The following is an 18,739-nucleotide window of genomic DNA, read 5'->3' on the forward strand; positions in this document are numbered from 1 at the left end:
AATAAACCAACTCCTCTGCACGAGCCGCATCTCTCTCTCTCTCTCTCTCTCTCTCTCTTGTTGCTCTCCACAGTCAGCAGCCAGTCAGTCTCTGCTTCAGCGTCCGTCCATCCGAGTGCGCGCATTCGAGCGCCGGTTGCTCACGAGCACACTCGCCACATTCAGCCAGACGCAGGCAGGCAGGCAGGCGCGCGCACGCAGGCCGGCCGGCCAAGAAAGAAAATGTGCCAATGCGATTCGTCCGCCTCCAAAGTGAAGAGTCCGAGCTCCCTGGCCGACGCGGGCAAGCTTTTCGTCAAGCACAGCACCCTGCACGGCCTGAGGCACGTCTGCGGCGGCTCGTACCCGCGCCGGGTGGCCTGGCTGCTGGCGTTGGTGGCGGCCGTGGCTCTGCTGCTCGCCTGGTCGTCCAACCGCGTGCGCTACCTGCTCTCGTCGCCCGTGTACACCAAGGCGCACCTGGTGTACGCCAAGCGGCTCGTCTTCCCCGCCGTCACCATCTGCAACCAGAACTTGCTCTTGCCCAGGCGCATGAAGAAGACGGACATCTTCAGCGCCGGAAGGTGGCTGGGGCTCCTGGGGAGGAATTGGCAGGTGGCGCCGGCAGCCAGGGAAGCTTTGGCGCAGCGCAGCGAGCCGCCTTGGTCGCCGCTCTCGCGCATCCTGGACTTCAACCACTTTCTGCCTCCCCCGCGGGAGTCGCAGCCGTCCATGAGGCAGCTGCTGGACCGGCTGGGGCATCAGCTGGAGGAAATGCTCTTGTACTGTCGCTACCAGGGAGAGATGTGCGGCCCGCGCAATTTTAGTACCGTGAGTGTGACCGCAAAGTCCTTTCTTGAAGACAGATGGATGAGGATGGATGGAGCAACCTGTTGGTTGCCGCTCTTCATTGTTTGGGAGAAATATCATCTGATAACCATCATATTGTGTGTTGCTTCATGTAGATTTTAATCTTGGTCATGTCCTTGGGTTTTGAAAACCTCCACTTCTAGTAAATGATTTCTATGCAGTGTGCTCCAACCACTACCGCATTCGCATTACTGTGGCAACTTCCACATCAATACATTTCAAGAGCTTGATGGGAAAAATGAAGGCCGCCATATGGCGCTTTCTCTCAAGAAAAATCGACTTGGGATATGGTTACTTCTCAGCAATGATCGTGATCTCTTTTTCATGTAGAATACGTGCCTTGTGTAAAGTTGCATGACAGCACCGCATTTATGCCTCAAGCACATGTTTGAGTCTTCAAAATACTTTGCCGGTCGTCTCTCGGTCCTAAAATGCCTCCGGCGTGGGTCTTCAAATATTCTAATGAAGCATTCCGAAGGGTGACGAAGCAGCGGCATCTTGTTCTACAGATAAACAGAGGAGGGGGCCATGTTTTTGGGTGGTGTGAGAGCTGCATTGATAATCAATGATGCCTGCGTGGCCTCCAGGCGTGCCAGACAAGCCGTGTGCATAAAATAGAGTCGCTCGCACTTGAGAGACCAGCCATTTTAGGAGGACCTGTGTGTGTGTGTCATGTAGTTTTCAGGATGTATTGGGGGGGGCTGTAAATGTGATTTGCTGGAAGTTATTTCCAAGAACATGCCCATTGCACGGTACCGCTGACATGGAGTAGTCCCTGTTTTTGTGTTTAGGACCCAGGTAACTGAATTCTATTTACTTTGCTCTCGACCGGTCATCAAATCGGGTCTCAGCGTGGAAAGGCCGTCTTCATCAAATGACTTCAAATCCAGATATAGCCGGGCTTGATTGCTTTGTGTTCTCATTTGACAGACTAAGTATCTTTCCTGTGATACATATTTGTGATTGCTACTCCACAAAAAGCTTCAAAACACTTTCATTTGGACTGACCTTCTTATTTATCCATTTGTTTTCTATTGCACTTGTCCTTATTAAGATTGGAGGTCAACTAGAGCCGCTCCCGGCTGACTTCGGGCAAATTGATCCTATTATCATCATTGGATATTTTAACATATTTAGCTTTTATCACATTTGGAAAAACTGCCGAGCCTATGTGGCATATCCATTGTTTTGCACGTGCCGTTTCCTGATGCTTTTGTTACCACGGCTTCCCAGCTGAATCACCAGATGCTTTCCCAAGTAGGCCAAAGTCCTAGGGATCGCAATTGTTTTCGAGGGCATGCACAATGTATGAGCAGAAGCATGACTTTTAGGGTTGTTTTGAACTTGGGTGAAGTCCCAGAAGAGAAATTGCAAGCTTCAAATAAGCTCCACGGTTAATCACTGCTTATCATCTTAAAAGTTTACATTGTTTTTTGCCCAACATAAACATTCAACTGAGGTGGTGCTTTTCGAGGTCTTTCTAGCAACCTTCTAAATAAAAGTGTCATATTCATTCTATTTAACGGCCCTGTTTTCCTCCCATGGCTCCTGTGGGAAATTCCAAAAGTGTGACTCATTGCCGAGCTGCTCGTCAATAACTGTGTTTATTATCTAGTTTGTTTTTTTTAACAATGAAATTAGGAAACGTAGTAGTAAATTTATTCTGATAATCATCTTGTAAAACAGTTCTTCTGGATCTTTATGGTTTGAAGGAAAGGAAAGGGGAATACACATGATGACTACAAAAGAAATTAGAGTGCCACATTCTGCGATTTTGAGTGTTATTCGGCAGCTTGGTCATGAAGTGCTTTTCTCCACGAGTGAAAATACAATCCACATGTATTATGGATTCTCTTTTTATGGAGCTTGGAGTAGCCAGCCACCCCACTTGAAATTTAACAGTGAAAGAAGATCCAATTTGCATGAGAGAGGACAACGTCATATGTGTCAACGTTCAAACGTGCCATCTCTCGGAGGTGTTGCCCTCCCCCAAGTGCTAAGACAGGGATTGTGGTTCCTTGGCAACTTTATGTCACCATGTGGCGCTCACAGAGGAGAGGGACTGATCGATCGCCCAGGGCGCGCGCTCTCAACACTCTCAGGCTGTCACTCTGTGAATTATTCAGCCAAGATGATAAGTTTTATTTATTTATTCATTTGTTCGTTCGTGTAGCTAGGTAGGCAGCTGGGTACTTAATTGATCCCCTCATTTATTTAGTCATTTATTGATTTGTTTAATTGTATTATTATCTATTTGTTTTTGCAACGATACAAATGGGTCAATGTTTTGGTTTGGGTTTTTTTGCACTGTCCGGCTCCATCTGATAGATGAAGGGCGTGCAATGTGACTGCAATATGGGATTGATAAGCAAAGCTTCTTAGGAATTACAAATATTTGCTCAACTTTTCTGCTAAATAGACACAAGCGCCGTCTCCAGCTCGATTCTTAATTAGATTTTTGGGTTTGAGGCATCAAGAGGAATATCACACATTCCTTTGTGATTGGTTTGATTGTACGGGAGGAAAAGGGGGGAAAAAAAACTCTGCTTTGACTCAGTAGACAGCCATGTTGCGAAGAAACCTCTCCAAAGTCCCAAGGTCAGCGCGGGTTCCCCCTCCCTGTGCTGCTCCTACACTTGACTCAATGCAGACGGTAACCACAGCAACTCGGGGTTACCCTGAAGTTATCGACGTGTACGCGCGGGTTGGATAATCCTTTATTTGGCTCAAAGTGGCTGAAATATATTAGTTATGGCAGCAAAGATGAGGCTGTGTGCTAAATTCGCTCAAGGGGATAAATAAGACAAAATCAAACTTTCATTAATTGCACAGAAAACGTTTTCTCGCATGTTTCAAATGATTCCAGAGATGAAATAAAGCCTTCCCTTCCTCATTATTTGGAAGGTAAACAAAGGTGAAAGAAGATTTTTGCATCCTTGGTGTAAAATGAGGGATTTCGAGCACTGCTGCATGTGTCGGAGCCAATGTTGATCACATTTTGATGGATTGCCACAATACTCACTAGCTAAGCCCATTTGAGGTCTTGCTTGTTGAAAGCACTTTCTAAAGGAATCTATTTAAAAGCCAAACCGGAGGCTTTTTTTTTTTATTTGAAACCCAATGCTGCCTTTTATCTTTTATTTTAGTAAAGGATTTCGGGGGGGTTATATATTGTTTACTCTTTTGCACGCATTTTGTAACTTTCCAGCATTTCTAATCTTGTCAATAACAGTTTTATGATCAAATTGTAGCCCCTGACTCATAAGCAAATCGTGAAGGGCCCAAAGATGTCTCCTTCTGTCTTTTTGACAAAAGCAGCAGCATTATTGTCCTTGATAATTGTTTGCTTGTTAAACAAATGAGCCATTTGTTCGGGATGGCAGCCGCTTTTCATTGCGCTCATCTGGTTGTAAAACATAATTAGCAGCGGAGGTGCTAGCAGATTTCCTGGCGCGATATCGCAAAGGGCGATGATGAAGCACGATATGATGAAGGTGAGGGGAGCCTTTTGAAGGATGGTCAAATCAATTTTGTGTGGCAGGCATTGTTGGGCCAAAAGGTCACAGGCGAGCTTTTCACGGTGGCCGCCTTTGTTGCTTGATACGGATTCACAATGTATCCATACAGTTGATTTTGTCTTTGTCAGATCTTCACACGCTACGGAAAGTGCTACACCTTCAACTCGGGCCAGGACGGTCGGCCTTTGCTGTTGACCATGAAGGGCGGCATGGGCAACGGTTTGGAGCTGATGCTCGACATCCAACAGGACGAATACTTGCCCGTGTGGGGAGAGACGGGTAAGAACATCACATCACTGCAGGAGGTTTGATAGAATGGCTCACACCCTCCAATGGATGGTTCAAAATGATTCCAGCGTCATAATTACAGTCCCTTGAAAAACTATTCTGAGTAATGCCGTTCAGATAAGGACAGTTTTCACAATGTCACGTTTTAGAGCCCGAGACAGGCCGCAAATATGCTAAGGAAGCCCCCCCCCAAAAGTCAGCTCTCGATGGAGAGTAGCGCCGTGGTAACCTTGACTCAACTACCATTTTTCGTACGTTTCTTCAAATAGCATATCATTTTTGAAATGAAGTTGCATTTTGAGACTCAGAATGTTGCTGTGTATATTTCTATTTGTGTATAATGATATCAGCCCATGTGGCTGAGCACGATTATTGAAAATAGCCTGACACTTATTTCAAAGGCAATAAGGAAAATGCAGCAGGCATGAATGAATCCCAGCTGCTCTGCTCGAGCTTTTCATAGCAGTCAACAAATAAATGAAAATCCACAGTGCACTGCTTCTTCCTATAAATGTCTCCATAAAAAAATGCTCAAACAAGTGTTATATATGCATTGTCCCAATGATGGATGTCAAATTCGAGCCAAGCAATGCCGCAGAGTCATTGAAACTGCTCCCGAAAAAGTCTCCCAAGTGCATATATTAATGGTTTGATTTGTAAATATACCACAAGGCAGGGGAAAGTGAGCCCAGCATTGGCACTTCAAAGCCTTTCCTTTTCTCAAAATGCACTTTTTAAGAAGGTTTGTGTGGAGCGAATTCCAAAAGGTGTAAATGTTGCCGTGTTGAAACAGACGAGACGTCGTTTGAAGCAGGCATCAAGGTTCAGATCCACACGCAGGAGGAACCGCCATTCATCGATCAGCTGGGATTTGGGGTGGCGCCAGGCTTCCAGACCTTTGTCTCCTGTCAGGAACAACGGGTAAGTCTTGCCCGAGATGAGAAATAGAATCAGGTCTGCTCGCTTGGTTGGCTATTTGATCAGTTTTATTCGTATTATTTGATTTGTGAACTGTTGTTGGTTGGTGTGTGTCTTTGATACTTAGGTTCTTGGTTTCATTGCCAGATTTGGTGAAACTATTCAGAAGTTGTCACTTTGTCTTGTTTGTTAGCTTGTTTGTGTCCACTTGCATTTGGGGCAAAGTGAGGCAGTGACCCAGCAGCAGCAGTTCCAGAGGATTTTCAATAAAATGAGTCATTCGACCTTTTGGCAGAGATGGACCTATTTTTATCAGCCACATCAAGCAGTTTATTGTCCCAGCCATTAGAACGGTGATCAATTTCAGGATTCTTTTTGGGACGCAACTCATCAGGCAGACGAGCCTGGCGGGGGTCCCGGAATCAATGGCAGCGCCTTACACCCCCACAACCTGTCTTGCCACACAAGCATCTGTTTGGGCTGTTCAGCTCTTTCCCCAAATCACATAAGACTCTGAGCTTTTTGCATTGAATATGCGCTCATACTCTCCGTGGCTTTAATTACAAGCGAAAGGCATTCAAAGCATATTTAGAGCGGCACATGGTGGTGTTTATTATTAACACTTATTAAATGTAATACAATGCAATTGCTGGCTGTCATTTCAAACTGAACTGACGAGAAAAAGCAAAGAACCATTGTTTCCGATACTTTTCATCGGTGCTGGGACGAGTGGCAACTGTGTCTCACGCTACCGTACATCGATAACGTGAAGGAACAGTTTGTAATTACATACACACACAAAATTCATGGTATAATGGTACAATAAGTAGAATAGCCTAGATGGTGTTGCCATAGCGACCCTGTATCATGTTGCCTTCCACAGAACTCTGGCGTATGAGTGCAAAATGTCAATCTAAGTCATTTTCCAAACTGAACTGGAGCTGGCAACCCAAACAGATGCCCGAGCCGGAACACATGCCGGCCCCGCCCTGCCCCGCCCCGCCCCGCCTGCCCGTCTGCCTATCCAGAGGCACTGCGGAGGTGTGTCAACCGGGAAGGTCTTTGATGAAATCTGGGTGGATTCCGCCACCACGCACATTTGAAATGAATCAACGGCAGAGATATGAGAGCCCACCTTAGAGTCAGTCTCCAGACTCGGTTTCCTCAGAAGAAGGCGTGTAGGTGGAATTGAGATCTTGAAAGTATTCTCCCCATCGAATCACAATTTCCAGCATTTCCATATGATATGATATGATCTGCAGTGTTAGTGGTGCTCTGTTGTCCGATTATATTTTCCTCAAAGTTGTCCAGATTCTCCACGGCCTTATCAGACTCCTCCCACGACCAACTATTTGTAGAGAAGACATGAAAAAGTCACTTTGCCCTAAAGTGTCCCCTTTCGTTGCTTGAATTCCTTCCTCCTCTATCTATATTTCCCCCCGGAATCCGACTCTTATTTTTGGGGTGTTTTATGATCCAAATTGTGGCACATTTAGCGAGTTCCAAGCCCACGGGGCTCGTAGCGAGCCATAAGGATGATCCGAAGCGTCTCGTGAAATGAAAGGGGGAGCTTGTGCTTTTTTTTTTTGCTTTTTTGCCGGGTCGGTGTAAAAAAAGGCGTTTTTTTCCCTCGCGCTAAATGCAGCCGGCGGAATTATACGCTTGGCTCACTGTGAAAAGGCCACGTCGGCGCTGTGTCGAGTTAACGATCAGCTATGAGCCCGGATAATGATTGCATTAATAACCGCTATCAAAATGGCAGCCATTGATTGCCATTGAAAAGTATAGCCGCTCTAACTCGGAAAGAGACTTGTTTTCATTCCGCAGCGCGAGTGTGGAAGATAATTAGCTTCTCGCTTTCCACTACCTGACTGTGAAAAGATCATGACAATAAAAGACCAAGCTGCAAATGTTCATGTCAATACAACACGGGTTAATTGCTGCTTGCGTCATCATATCAGCATGTTTGCTCAATTGTATGCTTGTACTTCACTTACCTGGAAGAAACAATCAGAAAATGGATACTGGGAGATTGTATTTTTCATCTCTAAAGAGCACAGTCTGGGAGCTAAATATCAATTTCCACTTAATAAGTGGACATGATGATTAAAGGGTTTCATTCTGATGAACTGAGACAAAACAAAAAGTCCTTGTTTGGAAAATAAGACATTGAGCCAGCGCTGATTATATTTCATGCATATTTTCTGGAATGTACCCCACTGTAATCCCACATGGGACTTTTTAATACAAAATTATAAATCACACGGCGGCTTGTAATTTACTGCCTGCCGCCGGCCGGAGGAATTGTTTGAAGCCATGAGATGGAGGCACACACAGAGGTTGTTTATGTCCTCCTACTTCATTGAATGCATCACATAGTCAGGCAGCTGAAGTGTCATTCATTTGGCTTAATATTTAATGGCATGCAAAATAGAAAACACTCATCATTTGTCTTTGCAACCACACCGATAACACATTTCTAGTGGGTTTGCGCTAATTCAGCTTTTTATATGGAGCTCACATTTGAAAATGTATACGTAGAGATGAAATGATATAGACAAAGTTAGATACGGAATAAATCAGGTAGATCATTTTGTCACATTTGCTTCTGGTTATGTTTTACTTCCTTTGTAATCAGTTAGATGAGTTACGTCCGTCCGTCCATCCATCCATCCATCCATCCATCCATCCATCCATCCATCCATCCATCCATCCATCCATCCATCCATCCATGATAGCTACTTAGCACGCTAGGTAAATAGAATGGATGAATAGCAGAGCGTAACGGCTTCTGTCGCGGTGTTACGATAAAGACGACGTTAAGTTGGACACATTTATTCAGTGCTTGTCACTAGCTGTGCTGATACCTCTATCAAGTCATGGCCTGTAAAAGAGACTGATGGTCACTGTGATCACACACACACTCATTGGATAAGCAGAGATTCATAAAAATGTGATCACTCTGCTAGACAAGTCATAAATATGTTCTATCGTTCGATATACGACTACATTAATCTAAGCGAAATGGTTTTTGGCCCACACTTGGAGTATTTATTTACTGTTCTTTTCACCCGCTTTGGCGTTTCTGCAAAGTTGTGGCACGGAGGTCCAACTTGTCCTTATTGGACGCATGTAAAGCTCACACAGTTGGCCAGTTTATTCATTAGTGCGGTGGCCAAATCTACTTTGTAATCGCAAACCTTTCGTTGAATATATGGCTATGTCGTTGATGAATGCGTTTGGATGACATCAAGCTTGCATATCGGGTACAGCCAATTTGCCTTTTGTGCTTCACAAGCATTGACATAGCCGATATGTGCTGAGTACTATTATTTAAGTTCTTTGCGAAGACGTTCACCTCCCGTCCCACAGATTTTGCGCGTGCTGTTGTCGATCACAGCTCACACCAGAAAAACACACGGACTTTAAGAGTTAGTTTCACTGTATGTGTTTAATGCATGTGGGAGGAGTTCATCTAATTTGCAGACTTAAAGTGCACTTTAAATCCATCCTAACCAGACCCCAAATCTTCTCTCACTCAGCTGACCTATTTGCCGCCTCCGTGGGGCGACTGCAAGGCCACCCCAATGGACTCGGACTTCTTCAGCACGTACAGCATCACAGCCTGTCGCATTGACTGCGAGACGCGCTACCTGGTGGAGAACTGCAACTGCAGGATGGTCCACATGCCTGGTGCGGACTGGCACTTTTCTTGACCAGAAATCATCTCTTTTCTTACTCAACCGGTTCCATCATAAACTTCGCTCCCCACCTTAAAAACAAAGTTCATCCCCATATGAGATATATATGTATCATTGCAACACAGTGGGATCTACTTTTACCTGGTGTTGATTTCTTGTCAGGACTGGAGTTGTTTGTGCAATAGTTGAGTAAGGCAACCATTAGAAAAAAAAGGCTTTTGTGAACCCCGGGTTATTACTGTAAATAAGTCCAAGGTTTCCAAAGTAAAATACCTCAGGCTGCCAAAAAGAGCTTTCCTTTCCGCTTCTCAAAGTGTGTTCAGGTTTGGTCGTGTAGTGGTTCAATTTCACACAGCTCCATTTCTGCTTTCCGACTTGTTTGCCAGTAATTGGTATGGCAGGCAACCACTGCGCAATTTACTTTGCCTTCCACCTTTGATGACCCTCAACAAAATAGGCAGCATAGGAAACTCATAAACGGTGTCTTTAAAAATAAAGCTGGTCATCTCGTCCTGAAGCGCCACACAACCAAAATTCGGAATGTCCTTTGTGTCATTGGACTTCAAGGACACGTAATCATCCATCCATCCATTGATTTTCTATAGTGGTTGTCCTCTATCCCACCAACACCTCGTGGCATTGCACATAGTGGATGGAGCGAAAACTACATTCACATCCAGGGACGATTAGAAGCCTGTCCTCTCCTCTGAGAAAATACTTGACCTAATTTGAAGATTGCTCATCTTTTTGATCCCTTGTCCTCTAATTTGCTCTGCAGGAGATGCCCCTTACTGCACCCCTGAGCAGTATAAGGAATGTGCAGATCCAGCCTTGGGTAAGAAATAAGACACACCCATTTGAAAACATCTCAACTATATTTGATAGAGATAAGAGATCCCATGCAATATGTTGGAGAGGCCAGGATTGGAAGTTAGTGTTAATGATAAATTCATGCTTGACGTGTCCCCCCTCTCTAGACTTCCTTGTAGAAAGGGACAACGACTACTGCGTGTGCGAGACGCCATGCAACTTGACGCGCTACGGTAAAGAGATGTCTTTCGTCAAGATCCCTAGCAAAGCCTCGGCCAAGTATCTGGCCAAGAAGTTCAACAAGACGGAGCAGTACATTGCGTAAGTCTCCCGCCATAGCAACATTTTGCAAGCCGTGCGCAAGTTGCGAGGAACAAACACACGAGTTGGACGACAATAATGGTTCTATTGAAATATATTGAGGAAAGGGACTTGTGTCATTGAATTGAGGCCTTGCAATTCTTCTTTTCACCTCGAGCTATATTGTTGTCAATATATTGTTCGCTGGTGAATTGGCAAATGTGGATTTTTCATCTGCTAAAAGCTTCTGTTCATTAGATGGGCTATCATTTGTAACGTTAGCACCAGTGTTGCATCAAATTCAGAAGGACTGAAATGAGCCAATCACAAAAGATGTGTCATTTCAGACATGATGGGTGGGCACTGCAGGCTCTCCAGTATTTGTCCACAAGATAACATTTTCTATAATAGCTCCTGCATAATATAGCAAGTGGTCTTGTGTTGCTGGCTCCAGAGCGGCTCTTGCGCATCATTTCCTATTCCCAGGTGAGAAGACGACAACGGGTTGAATTGGATTATTCCGCCACCCGTTGAGTGTTTCCATGCTTAAACGATTCCGTTACATTATGAAGTAGTTGAAGGATATCGGGAAGAGGGCGAAGTAACAGTTAAATCTTTCATCTAGGGTTCTCGGCGGAGCAATTCAGGACAGGATAATTACAGCAGATGCTCCCAAAGTCACTCCTTGATTTCTTTCTTTCTTCCTTTCACTTCAGTTTGAATTCAGCTGCCTTGGTTTTGATGTTAATTGCTAGAGCGTCCTCGGGGACTGATGAAGGAAAATATTCATGGGAGGCACGGCAAGATTGCAGGCTTTAGGCAGCGTCAAAATTCGCACACACAAACACACAGAAAGTGGACTTGGAATATTCAGGGACAGTTCTGCTTGCAAATGTTCAAAGCCATCATCGTGCAAACATGTCTGCAGGCCATCAGGACAAATTCATCAGCCAACTGTTGGGGCGTAGCCTAAACTCCCGATATCTGCGTGGAATTGACACTGAGCCCTGCCGTGAATGGCAAAAATATCATAAGAATTGATGCCAGCCTAAAAAAAAACTAAGTTTAGCAATTTAAGTTGGAAATATACCACATTATTATGCCCCAAACATTTCAAAGTCATTTAACATCACAATTGAATTCAATTGCTTGCAAATGATTCAGTGCACACGCAACAAAGACTAAATGAGGCCTTTCCTCCAAATGTCTTGATCTCGTGTGAACAGCATGATGATGAGCAATACCAATTCCAATTGGACCACTGGATGTATTTTTCCAGTCCCCATTAAAACACCTTTGTGAGTGTTGACATTTTATTCTTTGTGAGAGAAAAATAAGCTGTGCAAAAAGTACGGAGGCAGTCAACAATTGGAGAAGTGCCTTGAAAAGTTCAGAAAAGGTGAAATGAAGTTCCCACGTAAACGTTATAGTCTAGTTTAGGTTCAACCTGAAATGTTCTATCCATACGTGGGCTGTGTCTCCGGCAGGATGGGAATGCATGTGTGGAAGCGGAGGAGAGAAGCTCCCACGTGGCTATCGTCACTCTGTGGAGTGAAAACCAGATTCATTATTTCGGTGCATGTCTTGCTTGGCAGGTGGCAGGCAGGCAGGCTCTTCCGTGCTTGGTGATGTCAAAGTCAAATTCTTTGCATGCATGCATTGTTGCCAACATGCAAAATGTGGGAGAGCCAGATAACGTGGAAGCTGAGAAGAAACACCTTTTTCTATTGATCGGTATCTTCCAGCAGTAGAGCAGGGGGATGTTGCGAATAAAGCCACTGGATCCTACGTATATAGAGAGGCGGTCCGACCAGTCAGCCATCCTTTTCCCACCTGTTCCATTGCCCTCAGCGTTTGGCAAAAGTTATGAAGCAAATGCTTCAGATTATCACCATCATTTGGCCCCAAGGCACTTTGGTTCAGCCGTCAACTTCATCGGAATCTCTTTTGACGGCTTGTCTATTGAAAACAAAAGTGCAGGCCGATCAAGATGGGAGCACAATGTTTGTGTTTTGTTATTTCCAAGTCGACCACTTGTTAGTTTGCGACAGACAGCAAGTTATTGACACCGTCCATAAGGGCCTTCTGACGGCATTCATTTGTGCCCGTGTCTGTCCGCAGAGATAACCTTCTGGTCCTGGATATCTTCTTTGAAGCCCTTAACTACGAGACCATCGAACAAAAGAAGGCCTATGAGCTGGCGGGCCTCCTGGGTAAGCGGATGACGGAGCAGAACAATACGCCGGCTGGCCGGCTGGATGCTTTTGTAATGGAACAACCTCGGTAAGGTTCCCAGTGCTTGTATGAAGTAGGTCTTTTTCCCTCTCAGGTGACATTGGTGGTCAAATGGGCCTCTTTATCGGAGCCAGCATTCTTACCGTCCTCGAACTCTTTGACTACCTCTACGAGGTAAAACACAATGCACAAAATAGATTGGAAACAAAAAATGCTATTCTGTACTGATGACAAAATTGTCTCTAGCTCTATTTAGCATACCGCGTGTCTGCAAATGCATCGTACTTACCATGAAAGTCCATTTTTTTTACGCGCGCACACACAGTCTGGAATGCATTAACATTTCAGCTGTTATATTTGAGATGAGTCAGAATGTCCGCTCTCATTAGTCAGAGAGAACTATTGCGTGCTGAAAGCTTTTGGCTTTCAGTAAATCGATTCAGTAAATATTTGTTTGCTTTGCTTTGCTTTTCGTGGTCAGTGGGTAAAGGTATTTTCAGCGGCGTAAAATCTCATTTCATTCTGACAGATGCTTTCAATACAAATCATGTAGCTTGTGCTTTTATGACACGTGTTTGTCTGGCTGTCTGTCTGTTTGTCTGTGCCTGGCTTCTCAGGTCATCAAATACAAGCTGTGCCGATGCGTGAAGAAGAAGCATAAAGGGCGCAGCGGCAACAACAACGACCGGGGCACTGTGCTGAGTTTGGACGATGTCAAGCACCATGTCAGTAGACCAGGGCTGGCAAACGCTACTCAAATGCCCTGGAGATAGATGGATGGATGGATGGATGGATGGATGGATGGATGGATGGATGGATGGATGGATGGATGGATGGATGGATGGATGGATGGATGGATGGATGGATGGATGGATGGATGGATGGATGGATGGATGGATGACCTCCCACGATTGCCTGTTAAGCGTTCTTGTCTTGCCACGTCTGAATGCATCAGCGTCTCCCGCTTGTGAGGCAGCATGAAAGGCAGCGTGACGGTGGGCGGACGGACGAGTGAGGAGCTTGGAGGATAACAAACAAAATGAGACATGTGAGAGCAGATTGAGCCTAATCAAGGCAGGGAACGACTCCAATTAAAAGCTTGCAGTCGGGGAAGGGGGGGTGACAGTTCACGTTTGCCTTCAGAAGCCACTTCAATTGAAAATCAGTGCAAAGGAACGGCGCTCCTCTTCTTTTTCCATGGCTTGTATTGATCGAAGCTTGGATTTCCACCCCTTGGCCTTCAATTTGAACCTTAAAGGTCCACTCTTGAGCTTTATTGGCCACTCCAAACACAAAAGCACGTTTTCACTTGCTTATCTAGTTTGAGCTAAAGTGAACTTTTATTTGGTGAATGAATGGCAGGAAAGACGTACATCAAGTGGATTTATATAGCATCGTTTGAGTGAAATGATTCCCATTTGTAGCTCTGAAGTACCGCATTTGAGATAACGTCATCGGAAGAAGTGAAGGAACACATATCAGATTCAAATCAATTGGTGTTTTTTTTCCCAAATCTTCTACGCATTGGATATCTGCCATACATGCAAATCAGATAGTATTCAGTTACCTGTCCTGAAAAACAAAAACAAAAATATATGTATATTATTAGAGGTTCAACCGTTGTATTATTTGTATAGACAGAGAGAAATTTCTTAATCAAAGTTGGGAAAGTCAATCATATGAATTAACATTGATGTCACTTTTTGATCCACCTTTTCCTGTTTTTCCCCTTCCCGCTAGGCTCCATGCGACAACCTGCGCACGCCAACAACGTACCCGGGCAACATGCTACCTCATCATCCGGCCCAGGGAAACTTCGAGGACTTCACCTGCTGAGCTGAACGTGACCCGAGCTTGTGTGAGTGCGTGCGTGCGTGCGTGCGTGCGTGCGTGCGTGCGTGCGTGCGTGCGTGCGTGCGTGCGTGCGTGCGTGCGTGCGTGCGTGTATGGCAACCAAAGTCCAAACCACACAAGGAAGACTATCATGGCGAGGACCTGATGCCAAGGCCAAACAAAATGCACTTTTGGATGCCAAATTCAGAAGGAAAAATGAGAGGAAAACTGTCGCCCCGAGCTTAACGGACAAGAGAGTGCACCCCGGAACATCCATTTCACCCAGGACTCAAATTGATTTCACTGCCACAAAGGAGGCGCCGACTTGAACGGTTTTCTTACAAGAAAGGTCAACTAGAGTCCCCAAAAAAGAAAGCGTAACCTTCATATAGCAGAGAGACTGACATCTTTGCTCAGCACATGTAGCCACATCATGACATGTGTTGACAGAGCTAGCGTTGGCAAGAAGTTCAGGTCTCACTGTGTCCTGTAAATGCATGCTCATATTTCTCCATTTGCATGTCTTAATGGTTGTTTTTCTTCTTTTTTTTTTAAATATGCAGTATATACATATATGTACACATCAGTATGAATACTATTCAAAAAGTACCAAGTTTGCCTCATTCAGCAACGGGAACATCTCATGTACTATATTTGTGTGCGTGCGTAAATGACACAAAAGATGCAAAGCGATTCGTCACAGCACTGGCATTCAAATGTGATGCCTTGAGATACAAGTTGCATTTGTTTCCTGAGGCCAATCATAACTTCTTTACCTAGAATTTGTGCAATGTTTGTGCAAAGTAAATAAAGTAAATGGGATGTAGAGATTTGAACAGTCATGATGAATGAACTGCCATTCCTTCCAAACGACAAAGACTTTCACAATCACCAAGTGACTTAGTAAGATGCAGTAATATTAGTCTTTTCCTGCAGATGATAAACAATATATGCCTCCGGGTATTGTTATATTGTTTGTCTAAAAGTGTTGCTTCACTGTTTGTGTTCAATAGACCATTGCTTAAAGCGCTATAGATGCCAGTTTCAGGTCGTTTCACATTATGTGTTAGCATTAAGCTAACAAGATGAAAGCTAACCATCTGAGGACAATTTGTATCTCCAAAGTCGGTTCACTCGTATCTCAAGGCACCACTATAAGTTTCAACTTGCAGGGTTCCTTATTGTATCTCACACCAACAAAGGTATCGCTTTTGAATGTTATATCATGAAAAAATGGCCAAGGTACATGATGTTAAATGAGAGCCGTTTTCCATCCAAAATGTTCAAGCCGGCTTCCAATTCGCTGAGTGACTGTAAGAACCCTGTAGCTTTTGAATGATATCCAAGTCAAGAGGGCCACGCTCGCTTTGCATTTTCCTTGCAGCCTCTCTCTTTTACGGGTAACCCTGTTAGTCTACTTCCAGGGTTCCTTTTGAATGTTGTACAATCCAAACAGTCACATTTATCCACCCAATGGCCCTTTTCAACTTCCAGGTCTCCTTATGCTGCGTGACGGACGGGAAGATCCAAATTGCCTTTGAATGTCATCCGACCTAAGAAGGCCGCCGTAGGCACCAGGTTGAAATCATTTCTTTCTCTCGTCTCACAAGTTTCATGTTTTGTGATATTAAAAATCAATCCTTTTCAAACTCTCTACAATTAATGTGAAAACAAAATATTCTTTGAAAGAGGAAGTGAAAAAATCCATGAAATAATATGCTTACACAAATGTGCACACCCTCAAAATGAAACTTCAACTTCAATGGGAGACGGCATCGAGTCTTTAATATCTTTTTAAATATCACAACCACCTGTCATTTGAACGAGGGTGCGTAGACATTTTTCATCCACTTTATTGGTTGTGGTTTTCTGTTCATTTGTCCTCATCCATCCATCTATCCACCCATCCATGCCTGCCTGGAGGGAGAATGTCGGGGAGTGGAATCCTTTTGTGTTGTGGGGCTGTTGAACTGTTTCTGTATCTGTGTTCTTGTTGCAGACGTCTTCTCAAAGCACAATACCACCACTATGTATGTAGAGCTAATGTAAAAGAAAATGTACTCTTCTTCTTCTTCTGGATATACGTCTTATGATTACTATCGTGCCGATCTGACGGTTTTCTTTTGCATTTCATACGACGAAACGCGCTTACATATGGCCTGATAATCCTGTCTCCATCTACCAGGCAATGGGCTGTTTTATTGACTTAGCCCTGCATAAATAAAATGTAAATATCATTTTGGAAAATTGCTATTCTGAGATTGTATTTTTAATCTTTGAACATTTCTGTCTCTGAAGAGCTTGTTTGTCAACCAGCTCGGAATATGAATTCCGAGCCCAGAAATGGCAACAATCGGGACAAATTTGAGTTTTCTTCTCCCTTGCCAAAGGCCCACTTATTGAATGTCTTTGAAAGAATAACCGGTCGTGTTATTAATCCTCAGTCATCTGCTTGGGCCAACTGTGGTTTTGGTGTTGCCGGACACAAACAGAAGAGCGACACTCCAAAAAGCGTCGTCAGACTAATATTCAATATCTCAAGTCGAGGCAAAATGTGTTTTGTTTTCAAGACTTATGTGACTTATTTGCTAGCAACATCTAGTTGCTAAAAAATGGTGACTGCTTTTTTAAAAGCGAACTTGTTGTGTAACACTTCTCATGACTCATTGACTGTATTAAAAATGACAAGGAGCTACCGCAATGCAGTCGCCAGATAAGATGACAGTTAAGGGAGCTTCTTCCATTTCTACTCCAATCCTCAAATCAGCAAGTTATCTTTTCGTTCCGTGCCATCTTTGTAAAATTAAATCCCTACCGGCGATATGAGAGTCGCGGGGCAAGAGTCGGCCATTATCTATCCCCATCTCTCTCTTCTTATCTTCACGCAGCTTTGATCCCAACATTTTGAAACGCAATTACAGCTTCAGCTGCTCTGCCACGAGACTGTGCAGATGAGAAATATGCGACCCGAAAAAATGGGCTGGGGGGCGTGACGGGTTATCAAGCTTGTCCGGCAGCAGCCACATATTCTGGATGACTTCTGCTGAATTGTCACGTGCATCCAGCTCTGCCAAGCAGCTCCATTGTGAATATGATTTGCCAACCTTATCTTCTCAAGCTCAAATTGTTGCCAATTTAAAATATTGACTGTACAGGCGATTTTTTTTCAAAACATTCTTAACTGTTATAAAAGTAAATAAAACTGTGGAATAAAACTAAAATGAAGTCAGACCTACACCTAGTCGATGATTTTGGTGTGACATTTGTATGACTATAGAATGGAAGGTGAACAGTAGCAAGTATAGTCAGCAGTTTTCCATATTTTAAAGAACAATTCCTGTCTTGAGGTCCAAACAAATTCATTTGACGCTACCTCGAAATGTTTCTAATTGCCTATAGATGCCGCAAGGTGGCGGCATAGCACTACTTTTGTCGAAATGATATCCTCGTGAGGATAAGCAGTTTGGACAGACGGATGGATGAATATGCCCCGAGTTCACGCTCCAAGATTTCAGTTGTTATGCATGGCAAAGGTTTGAATTCCAGAGTTGTCGTGGGTTTTGAGGTCATCCAAAATGTGCTTCAAGTTGGAGTAGCGGGCTCACGGTGACGGACGGAGGTCCTAGAGAAGAAGCTCGCTTGCATTCTGCAAGATGGCCGCACCATTATTTATAAACAGTTTCTGCTGTATACATATTTAGTGTGAGTATATTTTGGGCTAAATGGCAACAAAATCATGATCCATGTACACTTTTGTGCCATTTTTGTTGGTGGTCTGCCATGAGATTTTTCGAATGTCACATACGTGCATTGGCTTCAGAATGTTTGGGAGCAGCTGACCTGGGAGCCTCCCGCTGCTGATGGGCTTCTGCTTACTTGTTTGTTCACCCGGGAAGCACAATCATCATCTCTGTGCAGATGGAGCCTCATGCAGTAACACACCCAAATGAGGTCATATCCATGTGTCACACAGGAGGTACCGCATTGCAAGATAGCCAGACAGCTAACAATAAAAATCACAATACGGTACACATCAAATGTAGACACTGGCGTCTGTTTAATGGTTTAGTATTCCCTGCCCGTTGTCAGACAGTTTCCGCCTTTTTTTGTGCAAACACATGGAGAGTTTTAATGCAATTTACAGCCTCGGGGCAGAGACGAGCCTGAGAGTGAGTGGCCGTGGAATATAAACAGACGACAACCTTTGCAAAGCTTTGCCTTAAGCGCACACTTTCTTTTTTTATGATAAGTGAGGCTGAATTGAGACACTGCAAGACTACAATGTAT

The 18,739-nt window shown here is 44.1% G+C and overlaps 1 protein-coding gene across 3 annotated transcripts in view; it reads left to right on the top strand.

The window, feature by feature from the left end:
* asic1b (acid-sensing (proton-gated) ion channel 1b) overlaps positions 1 to 16,619 on the top strand; it is a 75,502-nt gene extending 58,883 nt beyond the window's left edge. The window contains exons 1-10 of one of the 3 annotated variants that reach the window (XM_085924526.1): positions 223 to 810; positions 4,496 to 4,646; positions 5,449 to 5,576; positions 9,116 to 9,266; positions 10,053 to 10,109; positions 10,252 to 10,405; positions 12,506 to 12,597; positions 12,714 to 12,793; positions 13,237 to 13,357; positions 14,358 to 16,619. In XM_085924526.1, the coding sequence (XP_085780652.1) occupies positions 223 to 810; positions 4,496 to 4,646; positions 5,449 to 5,576; positions 9,116 to 9,266; positions 10,053 to 10,109; positions 10,252 to 10,405; positions 12,506 to 12,597; positions 12,714 to 12,793; positions 13,237 to 13,357; positions 14,358 to 14,455 (1,620 nt within the window). In that variant the 3' untranslated portion in view covers positions 14,456 to 16,619. Of the gene's footprint in view, positions 1 to 222; positions 811 to 4,495; positions 4,647 to 5,448; positions 5,577 to 9,115; positions 9,267 to 10,052; positions 10,110 to 10,251; positions 10,406 to 12,505; positions 12,598 to 12,713; positions 12,794 to 13,236; positions 13,358 to 14,357 lie in introns of those variants that run through there. The other 2 variants (XM_085924525.1, XM_085924527.1) reach the window with 2 other exon arrangements.
* Positions 16,620 to 18,739: the final 2,120 nt, after the last annotated feature.

The sequence above is a fragment of the Syngnathus leptorhynchus genome, chromosome 11 (genome assembly GCF_054491065.1).
Source record: "Syngnathus leptorhynchus isolate UIUO chromosome 11, UIUO_Slep, whole genome shotgun sequence".
Classification (NCBI taxonomy): Eukaryota; Metazoa; Chordata; class Actinopteri; order Syngnathiformes; family Syngnathidae; genus Syngnathus; species Syngnathus leptorhynchus.